This window comes from Cheilinus undulatus, linkage group 8 (genome assembly GCF_018320785.1).
Source record: "Cheilinus undulatus linkage group 8, ASM1832078v1, whole genome shotgun sequence".
Classification (NCBI taxonomy): domain Eukaryota; kingdom Metazoa; phylum Chordata; class Actinopteri; order Labriformes; family Labridae; genus Cheilinus; species Cheilinus undulatus.
The window spans coordinates 4,650,130-4,665,317 of NC_054872.1; the positions used below are offsets into that span (position 1 = coordinate 4,650,130).

A 15,188-nucleotide genomic window follows, 5' to 3' on the forward strand; every position below is an offset into this window, starting at 1 on the left:
GCTTGATTTTATACACCTGTGGCCATGGAAGTGATTGGAACACCTGATTTCAATTATTTGGATGGGTGAGTGAATACTTTTGGCAATATAATGTATTTAAACCCTCTGACGTCTGCTGTTTGTCCACATGCCTGAGGTGAAACATCACACCTTGTAAACTAACCTGTAATGAAACATGCAGGAGGTCACAGATGTCATTTCCTGCTCTGTATGCAGAGCAATGTCGACATTGTTAACTTAGAAATTCCTCTCTTCATAATCATCCTTGCACTTCTGTTCCTTAGCTTAAATTCATAAAAGGGAGGTTCACCTGTTACAAAAACAAACTCTGGTGCCAGAGTTGGACGACACAATCATGCTGATGGTCTGTGAGTCCGACTCAGAGACAGAGATGTGTGACAGAGGACTGTGGTATCTGACTGTTTATCAGCTGTGTTGTTACAATATAGAGGGGCTGGGCTGGTTTACATTATAACCATTGTAATCGTTTTAAACAGCATTTGTTTTAGCGAGGTTTACCCAGTGAACTCCAGCTCTGTATACTGAGTTTGTCTTTGACATATGTTGAATGCAGCTTGAATGAAATGCGATCTAACAGCAACAAGTTTGTTCTTGTTTTGTTTCACCATTGTGTTTGTTTACGTCTTTGACCTTTGACCCTGTCTGCTGCACTGGGCTGTAAATATGCTGATAACATAGAGTAATAATAGCCCAGTGAAGATGTATTGAAATGTTTGTTAGCTTCGTTGATGGATCCCTCTCTTACAGTCGGCTGTAGTGATTTCTCTCCATCGCCTCATTGAGCCAAGTCTTTAACCAAATGTTGCTTTAGTAGCTTCATTGAGGACCGTTATGCCAACGAGCAGCAGACAAACTCAGCCTTGGAAACGCGTCTGCAGAGACGTCTGGGTGGCATCAGAAGTGCTCTGTCGCTCTCGTTTTATTGTAGTGTAGTGGTGTTTCACTGGTCCTATATTTACTCACAGAGGCCCTGCAGAGCCACACAGCTGCTCATTAAAACATAAGCCAAAGACAATCTGAGGCATTTCTGGAATTTTACAGTCCTCGGTGGCCGCTGTCACACAGCAGGTTGGTACTGTCTCTGGGTTCAGGCCATTAAGGGGAGCGCTGTACAGATGCTTAGTGGAAAAAATGAGGGCTCCGTCCATGCCGGTTAGCAGATGGTGGACCCTTTTCACTCCATTTAACACCGCTTCATTTTAGCTCCCCCTCACTGATTTCACCACTTTTACTCATTTCAGCAAAAAAGTGTCGGTCAGAAATGATCTGTGTCACAGCTTTAGTTTTTTAGGAGTTTTTTTACATTATGAATCAAATACCAACTGTTATATCATGCCAAACTAGGGATGCTATTGGTTAAACTATAGAAAGATTTTAAGATTTTTGTCAAGAATTTGTAGATCTATTCACATATTTGTAGATTTTTTCAGTAATTTGTAGATGCATGACTGCAAGCCTCTGGAGGATCCTACACCTTGAGGTTGGTGGGACTCCAGAGGCACCAGCAGCTTCAAATACCTGTTTGCTGCTTTGTAATGGCATTTAACATATGCTTTCTTAATCTGATGAATTTGTCTGTCAGAAACCTTCCTCATTATGCCTTTCAGTGTTGGGTAGCATTACTTTTGAAAATTCACTTGTTAGATTACTGCGTTATATACTGAGAAAGTAATTTGTTACGTTACTGCGTTACCTACTTCTAAAAGTAATGCGTTAGAGTACTTTTGCATTACTAAACATTAAAGCCTTTAGCCACTCCTCCTACTCGGCGATTGTGAAAACGACAGAAAACAACCACATGTCTTTAAATGTGCAGAACGACTGAACAGCTGATTCAACGAAAGCAAACGGAGCTTTTAAACTTACGTTTCACCAGGATGCTGTTCTTCTCCCTTTCATCTAAAAATCCATCATAATGGGGATACTTCCACGGTGGCCTGCTGTTCTCTCTGTAATCTCAGGGGCTCAACAAGGTAACAGTGCGAGCGTAATGGCACAGAATGTTTACCTTCTGCTGGCACGTGCCAACGTGACTACAGGAAGAGAGAAGGACAAACAGAGCAGATGCTTCAAGGAGCTTCTTTTTTTTTCTTTCTCTCTTTTTGAAGCCACGGAAGAGGGAGGAAATTTGGGATTTTCTTTCAGTAACGGATTACTTTCATGAAAATGTAACTAATAACGGGATTACTTGAATTGTAAAACTAATGCGTTACGTTACTCTTTAAAAAAAAAGTAATCTGAGTACTCTATTGGATTACTTTGTAACGGGTTAAGTTTTTGTGAAATATGTAATGTTTTCTTTGTCTTTCTCATATTGCTGTAACCTGTGGCCTGCTTAATAATGTGGAACGTCCTTCTTAAATAGTTTTCCTTTAATTGGGCTCACCTGGCAAAATAATGATCATAGGTGTCTGAGATTGATTTGAGTGATCAAAGAGCCCTGAGACACAATACCATCCATGAGTTTAACTGAAAAACAAAAAATTGAACATTTATGACAAAAAATTTAATTTGCATAATACTTTGGGATGTGGTGTAGTTATGTTTGTAGATCTAGTCATACATTTGTGGGTCTTTCATCATAGAAATAATCACACATTTATAGATTTACTCATACAATTGTAGATTTATTTACACATTTTTAAATCTGTGTACACATTTGTACATCGAGCAAACATCTGTGGGTTTTTCAATGTAGACTTTTTCACACATTGAAAGATTTATTCATACATTCAGTCTTTTCTAGTCTTCTAGTCCTCTATTCTCGTCTATTCTCGTCTTGTCTTCTCGTCTTGTCTTGTCTTGTCTCATCTCGACTCGTCTCATCCATTCTCATCTATTCTCATCTATTCTCGTCTATTCTCGCCTTGTCTTCTCGTCTCATCTCGTCTTGTCTTGTCTTGTCTCATCTCGACTCGTCTCATCCATTCTCATCTATTCTCATCTATTCTCATCTATTCTCGTCTTGTCGTCTCGTCTTGTCTTGTTTTGTTTAGTCTCGACTCGTCTCGTCTATTCTTGTCAATTTTCTTCTCATCTTGACTTGTCTTGTCCCATCTTGTCCTGTCTAGTCTAGTCTTGTCTTGTTTAGTCTTGACTTGTCTCGTCTATTCTCGTCTTGTCTCGTCTTGTCCTTTCTCGTCTTGTCTCATCTAGTCACGACTTGTCTTGTCTCGTCTATTCTCGTCTTAACTCGTCTATCCTCGTCTTGTCTCGTCTATTCTCGTCTTTTCTCGTCTACTCTCATCTCGTCTCGTCTTGTCTCGTCTATTCTCATCTCGTCTTGTCTTGTCTCGTCTTGACTCGTCTTGTCTCGTCTATTCTCGTTTCGTCTTTTCTCGCCTAGTCTTGTCTCGTCTTGTCTTTTCTCGTCTAGTCTTGTCTTGTCTTGTCTTGTCTTTTCTCATCTTGTCTCGTCTATTCTCGTCTAGTCTCGACTCGTCTTGTCTCGTCTATTCTCATCTCGTCTTGTCTCATCTAGTCTTGTCCTGTCGAATCTTATCCTTACATCTTAATCTAGTCGATGGTTCCTGTTTGTGTATAAACATATTTCTATTTCTATTTCTCTATTCTTGTCAATTTTCTTCTTGTCTTGACTTGTCTTGTCCCATCTTGTCTTGTCTAGTGTAGTCTTGTCTTGTTTAGTCTCGACTCGTCTCGTCTATTCTCATCTTGTCTCATCTTGTCTTTTCTCGTCTTGTCTCGTCTAGTCACGACTTGTCTCGTCTTGTCTATTCTCGTCTTGTCTCGTCTATTCTCGTCTTGTCTCGTCTATTCTCGTCTCGTCTTGTCTCGTCTTGTCTTTTCTCGTCTAGTCTTGTCTCGTCTTGTCTCGTCTTGTCTTTTCTCGTCTATTCTCATCTAGTCTTGTCTTGTCTCGTCTTGACTCGTCATGTCTCGTCTATTCTCATCTCGTCTATTCTCATCTAGTCTTTTCTCGTCTCGTCTTTTCTCGTCTAGTCTTGTCTCGTCTTGTCTTTTCTCGTCTAGTCTTGTCTCGTCTTGTCTTTTCTCGTCTAGTCTTGTCTCGTCTTGTCTTTTCTCGTCTAGTCTTGTCTCGTCTTGTCTCGTCTTGTCTTTTCTCGTCTATTCTCATCTAGTCTTGTCTTGTCTCGTCTTGACTCGTCATGTCTCATCTATTCTCGTCTCGTCTTTTCTCATCTAGTCTTGTCTTGTCTTGTCTTTTCTCGTCTAGTCTTGTCTCGTCTTGTCTTTTCTCGTCTTGTCTCGTCTATTCTCGTCTATTCTCGTCTCGTCTTGTCTCATCTAGTCTTGTCCTGTCGAATCTTATCCTTGCATCTTAATCTAGTCGATGGTTCTTGTTTGTGTATAAACATATTTCAGGACTCTGATGCTTCCTGTGATTAGCACAGAGTCGCTGTGAACCAGAAACAGCAGACGAGTACATGCTTTCTCTGTCACTGCTGTTGTTTTTCTACCAGTGGGATTTAAGATGATTGTTGTCCCCAATCAGTCACCCTTCAAGCACGATTATGCTGAATCTTGTTAGCCTCTGCTGCGTTCTATATTAATATCGGATTAAAAGGCAGTATATTTCCTCTCCTCCCGTGTTATCGGTGCTGTTTTACTTTGTTTTTGTCCCAGTGAAGTGCTGTGAACCCCAGTGTCCTGCTGTCACTGTGATACATGGCTTCACGCTTTGCTGCACATTGAATATCAGACAAAAGAGCCAAATTACACCCCATTCTGCTGATAGATAACACAGAGCCCAAACAATCCACACATTTCTCATAAAGCTTATCTTGATGGAGAGTTGTTCTTGCCTTTGCTACGATGGCAATAAGTATTTCATCATTAGAAAAATGATGGTGTGTTTATTGGTGTGCTCCTGATGGATTGTTGTTGGTGCAGTCGGGTCACTCTGCTGCTGATAAATTGTGTTAATGGCTGATTTAACTGTGATCACATGGTTTGTTTCTCCTGCAGTTATGAACTAATAATGCATCATGATTAGGCAGAGACTGTCTCCTTCAGACACACATACAGGCAGAACTTTTTCTCTTTAATGAAATAACTTCTCATTCTGATTTATGGTCTGTTTTATCAGCTGTGTTCTGGTGAAACAACGTCTGCTGGAAGTATGCTTTTATCCTCTGGTCTTCATGCTTCTCCTCTACTACAGATAATTTCTGGTGACTAATGGCTACTGGAGTAAATCCAACAATTAGAAGGGTGTTAATGTCTCCTGGCACACAAAGACGCTGCAGTAAGAACAATGAAGAGTGCAAAAGTCAAAAGTACTAGACTGTTGACTTTGAAAAGTTGTAGAGGGCGTTGCAGAGAGATGCATTACATTGTTCACCCTAAAATGCTTGGGGCTGCAAAACAAGCAGAAGAAAAGGCAGAAAACAGTGCTGAGAAGAAGTGTTTGCCCTCTTCCTGATTTCTTTCTTTTTTCTTTTTTTTTTGCATTTTTTTCACACCTAAACCTTAAGGGTTCCTTTAATTTTCAAATGTAGTCATCCGTAATGGCAAAAAAAGTCAGCATCCTGAAAACTGCTGTAAAAATGATATATATGAATGTTTTTCCATTTGAAATGAGTCCGTCTTTTAAAACTACTTAAGCTTGAAATATACATAATCAAATATTAATATTTTGAGGGTTTTAACCCTATAACTCTCTAAAGGCCAGTGTGTTTAAACACACTTTTTTTTACACACACACACACACCATTATTTAGCGTTAATAGTGACACACTCTTATCATTTCAGAAGCAAGTCATCCTTGCAAGTCACCCTCCCCCCAGTGTGAAATTTTGCAGCATGCTTTCAATGGGGAAAAGTAGAGCCGTCTGATGGAAAATATAAAAACTAGAAATTCGAAGCTAGTTGTCCAAAATGAAATCGAACCATAAAGGAATGTATTAGTTTACATTCGAATAGATGTGGGATCAAAAATGGCATTTTTAGTTGTTTTCAATGGGACATTGTTGGTCCTTAGGGTCAAATGTGTCAGTTGTTGCGTAGCTTAGCCATTTTAGGCTAATTTAAGGACCTGAGACAACAATTCTATTTTTTGTAAAAAAGAATATCCTCTGGCAAATTTGAGCTTTATTCAACACAGCGGAAATGGCTTGAAAAAAATTAATGGAGCAAAAATTTCCCAAGGATATCTTAAGGGTTAATTGTTTATATATCATTATATATATTTTATACCAACCAAATGTTATTATTTTTTTTTTAAAGGTTTATTTTGGGCATTTTTGTGCCTTTATATGATAGAGGAAGATAGTAGATAGAGTCGGAAACAGGGATGAGAGCGCCTAAATGGTGATTTCATGTATTAAAGTGAAGAAAGTCATCCACACCTACCTGTCCCTATGTGTGTTTGGGGTCATTATCCTGCTACATAACCCAGATGTGTTTGAGCTTAAGGCCATGAACTGATGATCAGACTTTCTCCTTCAGGATTATCTGGTAAAGAGCAGAATTCATAGTTCCATCAATTACAGCAGGAGGTTCAGGTCCTGGTCCAGACTTTATACTGCCACCACCATGTTTGACTAATGGTATGATGAAATGCTGCATTAGTTTAACATCACAAAAGTTCAACTTTTGTCTCATCAGTGCACAGGAGCCTGAGAAATGTCTTTGTAACCCTTTCCAGACTGATAGATGCCACTGACTTTGTTTTTTGTTTTTTTGTTTTTTTTTTTTTTTTATAATGTGTTGCTTTCTAAGATCTTAACGTCTACTTCACTTTGTCAGAAAGGTTCTATTTAAGGGATGTCTGGATTCAACAGGTCTGGCAGTCATCAGGACCAGGTGTGCTTAGTAAATAGGAACTCAGCTTTCAGAAAATGTGGTTAATCCCAGTTAATTCGTGCTGTAACATTTTTTTTTTTTTTCAAATAGAGCCAGGAAAGAATTGTATGGCTTTTTTTTCCCTTGGTAGAGAAATCATCATTCAAAGACTTCACATTTTATTCATTCAGGTTTTCTTTGTCTGATATTAACCCTTTACCTACTGAGTCTAAAAATGGTGATTTGGACATATTTTGTCATTATGGCTGTAAAATAGTCAGGAAATGCCCTAAGTCTGAGAGCTTTGGTCCCTTTTCCCAGGAGTACTTGAACTTGACTTTTCAACATCTGGTTAATGATTATTGCACATTATATAGAATTGTCAGCAGTTTAAAAGAAGAAAAACATAAAAACAGATTTGTTTTTCATGGCTTTTATGAGTAGAAATTTTGTTATTGCTCATGAAGTTTTGATTTGACATTTGAAATGTGAACCAATACATGTTTAGAGCAATCACCAGTCACTTTTTGAGTCTAGGACTCTGGGTGTGCAAAACACAGTGCAAAAGATAACTATATACATAGGTGAAAAAATTAGTACAAATAAAGGTGGAAAAATGCATTCTCAACATTCTCAAGTAACATATTGGTATTGCACATGACAGACACGCACAAATGCCACTATCTAACGCTATTTTTTGAAAACAAAACAAAACAGAAAAAAAAAACACTCACGCTCACTCTCCTTTTACTCTCTTCCTTCACTCTCCTTTCTCTTTCATTCGGACTCTGACGTCATTACTGATTTTCTTGTGTTTCAAATACATGGGCCAGACGTGGCCATCGAACAGGCCAGGTGGATCTGGCACCGTGTAGTTCCTAGAGCACCACCTCTTTTTGCATTCTTCATATGGGATGGAAATAAAGTAACGTTGGTTCAGCACGTCGATCAAAGGTTTGTAGGACTCTTTCATTTTCAGTGAGCTCTCCAGGTTTTACCATTTTGAACAGGAATGAGGGATTTCAAACTGAATTCACCCAAATTTGAGCCGGCTCACTGGGCTTCTCTGAGAGGTCAGAAATGAATCAAGCATAACATTCAACCACTAAAACTCATTTTCTGTTTAGAAATGCAAGTAAATAACTATAATTTGACATATTAATCAAGAAATAATAATGTGTTTTACTTTTTTCTCAGTTTTTTTGTAAATCAGTAAATTTGAAAATTCATGGATAACATTAATAATTATATTTTAGCATTACAAATATAATTTGGGTTAAAGAGCTTCTACATATTGGTGTATTAACCATTGCAGAAACATAAAAAATGATTTTGGTAATTACCAATGCTTTTAATTTAGGCAGCGCTGGCATAAACCTTACTTTGGTTAGGGTTAGGATGGTCTAATAAATTTGTTAAGCACTGTATATACCACAAATCATATATTGCTGGAAAGCATAGATTTTCAGCTCTCTATCAGGGTTGAAATTTCTTAGATTGAGCAAACTTTCGAAGAGTTACAGTGTTGAGAATCTCGCAATACTTCTAATGTTTTGCTATGGTGTTTTGCTATGAATTCCCACATCATATGGTTTTGAGTACTGTAATAAACCATATATGTGCACATGCCCACAATTCTCAGCTTTCTAACAGCGTTAGAATTTTTCTGATTGGACAAACTTTGACAGAGTTATGGTAATAATACTCCGGACATATAAAACACAGCACCGGCGCTGGGTCAGTAGGTAAAGGGTTAAATTTTGTTTGATGAGCTGAAACATTTAAATGTTACAAATATACAAAACAAATAAGATATCAGGATGGGGGAGAATACTTTCTCTCTTTATAAAATGTGAATAGTTTGAATTGAAAACTAGACAACAGGATTTTATAAAAGCACATTATTTTTATTGTTGTCAGTCTGCATACTCTTCACAAACTGCTCCCAGCACTTCACTTTTCCTCCAATATTGGAATTGCAAATGGAAGAGGGCTGTTACAGAAGAGGAAAACCTTCTTCTGAGAAGGGTTTGATGTTTGAGTTGAAGGGCTGACTGAAGAGAATAAAAGTGTTTTCTCCCTTTTTATTACCGTGCAGTTGCACTCCCAGCAAGGCGAGGGCTTTTCAGAAGTGTGTTTTGATATACATGAGTAAACACACATTTCCCATGCTAATTCTCTGCACCGCAGTTCATCTCTCACCCACCGGGTGCAGGAATAGTAAACTGTTGACCCGGTGACTCCAGATGCCAGACACGGCCCGTCCTTGATTGGACTCCACGGTGCTTCAATCAGCTTAATTGGCCACGACTCTGGTATCAGTGAGCAGAATGAAATGAGCAGGGAACGCTGGAATTGAAATAAAACTGAACGCCAGATCACGCCAGACTCATTATTTGTTGATTGACACGTCTGCAGGGGGGGCGAGGAGCTGGCAGATCTCTGAAAGAAAACAAAACAAGTTTAATGGGGCTCTGACTTAGTGGAATTTTTAGGATTTTCTTCCTGAAAGCTAACATTTCCTGCAGTATGCATGTAATAAAAGCCAAATGAGTTCTGTGCAGGCAGCCTGGCTTATGAGCTCCGCAGGCAGGTGAATGAGCTGTGTTTAATTTCAGCAGAAAGAAAATTGGCTGTAAAAATGTAAATGTAATATCATCTTTATTCATATGATGTGTCAGCAAAAGTGCATTCATGCATTTTCATGAGTGTTTTTATGAATGTATTTACTCCATCTGTTGGTAGATTCCTGCAGTCTTTAAGACCGGCTCACTTCAACAATTAAGCCAGATTTTGGCTGAATGCAACGTCGCAGCTCATCATTCTTGTTTGTTGTTTTCTTCTTTTATGAGCAAAATACCGCTACAATCACACAGAGCGCTTCTGCTGTAGAGTGGTTGACACTCTTTGACCCACCTTCTTGAGGACCTATGAACTTGCACACAGTCACAGAGACAGTAATGACGTCAGCATATGATGAGCGACCGTGGTCACTCTCTTAGTGTGGTCATTCTGTCTGCCATGATGGAACAAGATTTTTGATGCATTGTCTGACATGGTAATGTCATGTGGCGTTAAGGGGTGGTTGTATGTGAAAACCATCATTGTTGTAAAAACTGGAAGCGATTGTTTTTGATCGCACTTCTCGTACCACCCTGATGCAGAAAAGGATCATGCACATTGCCTATAAAAAGTATTTATCCCCTTGGATACTTTAATAATTCTATAATTCAACTGTGGTCAAGATAATTTGGATTTTTTTGATACAAAGAATTACAAGAGAACCTTTTTGATGTCAAAGTGAAAACAGATTTCTACAAAGTAATGTGCACTGAAACAGTATGTAATATAAGATCAGTGACTGCATAAACATTCACCCGTTTAAACTGACTGATCTAATTCAACAGAGGTCCAGTTATTGGTGCTAGTAGTCTCATGACATGTCTCAGTCATTGTAATATAAAGACACCTGTGCCTGGAAGGTCCAGTCACTGGTTAATCTGTATTCCTGGCTACTATTACACCTTGAAGACAAAAAAGCACTCTGAGCAACTCAGTGAAAAGGTTAATTAAAAGTATAAGTAAAAAAAAATCACGTCACTGAACATCTTCTGAGGTTCAGTTAAATTCATCATCAAGAAATGGAAGGAATATGTCACATGTGTAAATCTGCCTGGATCAGATCATCCTCACAAACTGAGTGAGTGAGAAGGAGACTAGTGAGAGAGTCCACCAAGACACCTATGACTACTCTGAAGGAGGTCCAAGCTTCGGCAGCTGAGATGGGAGAGACTCTGCAGACAACAACTGTTGGCCGGGTTCTTCACCAGTCAAAGCTTTATGGGAGAGTGGCAAAGAGAAAGACACTGTTGAAGAAAACTCAGATTCAATCTGGACTGGAGTTCACCAGAAGGCATGTCAAGTTCACCATGGTCAAGTGGAAGAAAGTGTCCATTAAAGAAGACAACAAACACTGCACATCACCATGGTGGTGGCAGCATCATGCTGTGGGGATACTTCTCAGCAGCTCTGGAAGGCTTGTAAAGGTAGAGGATAGAATTAATGTGTCAAATATAGGAAAATACTGGAGAACACTCTTTTTCAGTCTGCAAGAGCTTGATTTTTTTTCCAGAAAAGGTTCAAGACAACAAAATAAATATTCTGGAGTGGCTGAGTCAATGCCCAAACCTCAATCCAATGGAGAATTTGTGGCTGGACTTGAAAAGGAATGTTGAAGAAGAATGGAGTAAAATTGTAGTGTCCACTACTACTGTGGCCTGGTACCATAGACTGAATCTTGAATATGATATTGTGTGTTTTGACTCCTCAGGGTCAGAGTTAGCAGATTTAAGCCCCTCTTGTCTCTCCCCCTCCCTGCTGTCAGCAGTCCCGTCACACTTGGGACAATCAATTCACCGCCCTTCACAGAAAATGAAAAGAAAGCAGCAGCTCCACCCAGAACAAGTCTGTCACAGCTCCATACATCTCTACTGTCAGCACTCATTTTTATGTGCAGAAAAAAGAAGACAAACAAATCTGAAGCCAGCCTTTGGTCTAAACAGGTCTGTGATAGATCATGTTTTCTGTGCAGCAGCCGTCATTTATTAAGATGAGAAATTCAAGGTGGACTTTACACTCTCATCTGTTTCCTCTCTGTTTAATCATGTAAAGGAGGAAAATGATGACTGGGACTGATGGCTCTTTATTGATTTCTCATGTTTCTGCCTGTCTGAGAGACACTACATCAATGTTAAAGAAAGTCTCCAGCAGAAGCATTCATCATAAGGAAGTCACACCCCAAAGCAGGGTTTTTCAAAAGTGGGGGTTCTGACTCCCCCGGGGTTCCCAGAAAGTCATGGAAATTAGGAGAGAAAATGGAATAATATTGTTTGATGACATTTTATATTCAAACTGTTTACTGAAAAAACACAAACATTCAGACCACTGAAATTCTGACACTCATGTCCTATTTTTAAAATAATTCTGTATGGAAATAAGACTTTTTACAAAAAGACATTTATGAACAGGATTAGGATTATCAATTAATAATAAAACAAATACAAATATAAGACGTTGTGTTTTTTACCTTTCCGTATGAACCAGCAGCTTATGCCAGTGGTTCTCAACCTTGGGGTCGGGACCCCCTTAGGGGTCACGAGACACTGAGAGGGGGTCTCCAGATGCCCTAAAAAGACTAAGAATATTTCTTAAATTACACTTTTGTCACTTTACAGCAATTTTATCAGATTTTTTTTTACCCCTTTTCATCATTTTTTCATACAATTTTAACACATTTTTGCCATTTAACACCTGTTTTTGTTAGTTTTAAATTCGGTCCACCACTTTTTTCTGGCTTTTTTTGCCACTTCTTAACAAATTCTTGCCACTTAAGCTTAATGTTGCCTATGTTGCCCCCTTATTGCCACTATTAACCCCTTTTTACACCCAATATTTCCCATTTTAACCACATTTCCATTTGATATGCCCAATTTTGGTAGTTTAACTAATTTCTGCCCATATCTGCTTATTTTTTTCTTTCTCAGTTAACCTTTTTGCCAGTTTCTATCAATTTTTCATCCCATTTCACCAAATTCTACCCATTTTGCTAATTTAAAGCCATTTCAGCCACACTTTAACTCCCTTTTACCACCAAACATGCCCATTTTTGCCATTTGTATCTAATTTTTGCCACTTCTTACCCATTTCTACTACTTCACCACCTTTTCCAACATTTTTTTCTGTGATTAACCCATTTTAGCTATTTTTAAACCTTTTTCATTCTATTTTTTTGACCAAAGGGATTTACATTTTTAGAAGGCCATTTACTACACACATGAATAAATGAAGATTTAGTTTCTTTGGGAAGAGTGGTTATTATTAGGTTTAATATAAAGTATGGATATCACAACGTAACTTTACAATGGACCGGGATTTTGCTGACCTCCATGGGCCCCCAGTTTGGCTGGGCACCAGAAAGCTCCCCCACTAATCCCCCTTTATGGGCGACCTTGTCTGCATATGACTATTCTGAATTGTGCATGGCTGTTCAACCACTTTTAAGTACAGTGGGGGTCCCTGGTCTCTGGCACCTTTATTTTAGGGGTCTAGGGCTGAAAAGGTTGAGAACTCCTGGTCTATGCAGTGAATTTCAAGGATTGCCAAGAGGAGCTCATAAAGGGGGCTAATTCTTGTGATTAAATAGTAAACTGTTCAAACTAAACTGTTTAACTGTGATTTTTGTATTCACAGATGTTTAATTTTTACATAAACACATGTTAACACAGCTATTTCCCCTTTGCTCCTTTGCATTTGCAGCTGTTCCTGTTCCAGTTACTGAGAGGCCTGTCCTACATCCACCAGAGGTACATCCTTCACCGCGACCTGAAACCACAAAACCTGCTCATCAGTGACACTGGAGAGCTCAAACTGGCTGATTTTGGTGAGTGGGGTGATTGCTCATGCTCCTTTTGTCTGTTTCTGATGATGTGCCTCCACATATCAGCCCTGAGATTGGCTGGCAACAAGTTCAGGGTGTGTCCTGCCCAATGACAGCTGGGATTGACTCCCCATCCCAGCTCACATGAAGAAAGTTCATATCCGTAAGATATGTTAATATAATTTTCAACATAAATTCCATAAATTAATGCAGAAATAATAGTGATAATTGTGAGATTATTTCTTAGACTATAATCCTTGCATTCTAGGTCAACAGGTCTGCATGAGCCTCAAGTAGAAATGAAAGAAAGGCATTTTTCTTCCTCTTCTTTGCATCTATGAGTGAATTGCAGATCATCTTGAATGATGGCAGTATTGATGAGTCTGACCCAGTTATGAGGAGATTTTTGGGAGGATCCCTTTTAGGGGACTTTGGATGGTCACTCAGTCTGCCTTTTAAACATTTTTGCCAAGATCATGAAATGTTTATCCCTCATTGTCCTTTCACTATTTAATCTTCTCATGCTTTGCAGAAACTTTTACTTTTGTAAACGATCTTTCACAACAAAAGGAGCTACAATGAACGATTTTCAGCACATCTTTCTTCCAAATGCTGTAGCCAGAGTCTAGTGTGTGTGTGTGTGTGTGTGTGTGCGTGAATGGCAGTGTGTGTTCAGAGCCCCTCCTGAAGTGGCACCATATGGCTTGGATCCATGCTCAGTAAACACTGAGTACATGGTCTGTCTGGCATCCCTGGAGGGGGGGCAGACAAACTGACAATCCAGCCTTCTGTACACCCATGCATCCGTCTGTCCATCATCTTTAGTCTTACACCTTTACACCCCTCACTCTTTTACCCACTCGTTCTCCAGATCCCTCCGACCTTCCTTCTCCTCGACCATCCATCTCCTCCGGCCCTCCATCCCTCTGCCCAGACAGATGGGGGTAGGCGCAGTGTGGCAGCTTTATCAATAATGCAAACCTCGTATTAGCGCAGACACATTACTGCCAGGGAAATGAAGAGAGGGGAAAAATAATGGACAAAATACTAAATGAGCAGGAATGAGAAATCCCTGGCCTATTAGTCTGTCGCTGGAGCTGAGCTCGTCGACAAACATGCTCAAAAAACGCAGCATCAGTCTCTGCCTGAGGGATGCCAGATGAGGAAGGTGAAGGCTGTTTGAGTGTGTGTGATTGTGCGGCCGCCAGGGCTCCCTGTGGTCGTTGGCAGCAGGAATACTAACGGCCGACAGCTGAGGCCCATGGTGCTGCGTGGGGCTGGGTGGAGTAATCGAGGGAGACGGAGACGGAGAGTCAACAAAGGAGGGGCTGAGAGGTGCAACGAGTGGCGCCTGAACACACAGTGGGGATGAAACAGTCTGGTCATGGGATGAAGGACACAAAGAGGAACAGAAAAACCATGGCTTTGATTAAAGAACATGTTACAGTATGTCTATGTGACAGTCAATAGCAAACTGGCTAATATTAGAGTTCATTTAACATGAAGATTTGATCAGCTGATATGACCATTTACTCTTCTTTCTGTCATTAACCTGAGCTTTTGTGTGGAATGCATTTTTTTTCTCCCACTCACACGGGATAATTTGGACCTCTTAAGTTTAAAAGCTCAGCATTGACTTTGAACAGGAATTAATTTTGACCACAAATGAAGTCCAAAATCAACAAAAAATTCCTAAAATTCCAAAGAAACTTCCAAAAATGTCTGTGAAAAGTTCTGAAATACATTATTATTATTTTAGTTTTTTTATTATTAACCCCTTAAAGCCTGAAGACACAAATAATAACCAGAAAATTCTAATTTTTTGGAAGTGAAATGTTCATTTAAATTTCTACTGAAATTTAAAAAAAAAATCTAAATTTCCATAAAATTTCACAAATATATTTTTAGTATCTCATTTCATTCATTAGGTGTTTTTGGTAGCTGATAATCCACTTGAGGGCGTTTT

General features: G+C 39.3%; 1 protein-coding gene across 3 annotated transcripts in view; it reads left to right on the forward strand.

The window, feature by feature from the left end:
• Positions 1–15,188, forward strand: part of cdk14 (cyclin-dependent kinase 14) — a 391,958-nt gene that overhangs the window by 189,737 nt on the left and 187,033 nt on the right. For all 3 annotated transcript variants that reach the window (XM_041794334.1, XM_041794335.1, XM_041794336.1), the window contains one exon: positions 13,102–13,225. In XM_041794334.1, coding sequence (XP_041650268.1) covers positions 13,102–13,225 — 124 coding nt within the window. The remainder of the gene's footprint in view (positions 1–13,101; positions 13,226–15,188) is intronic.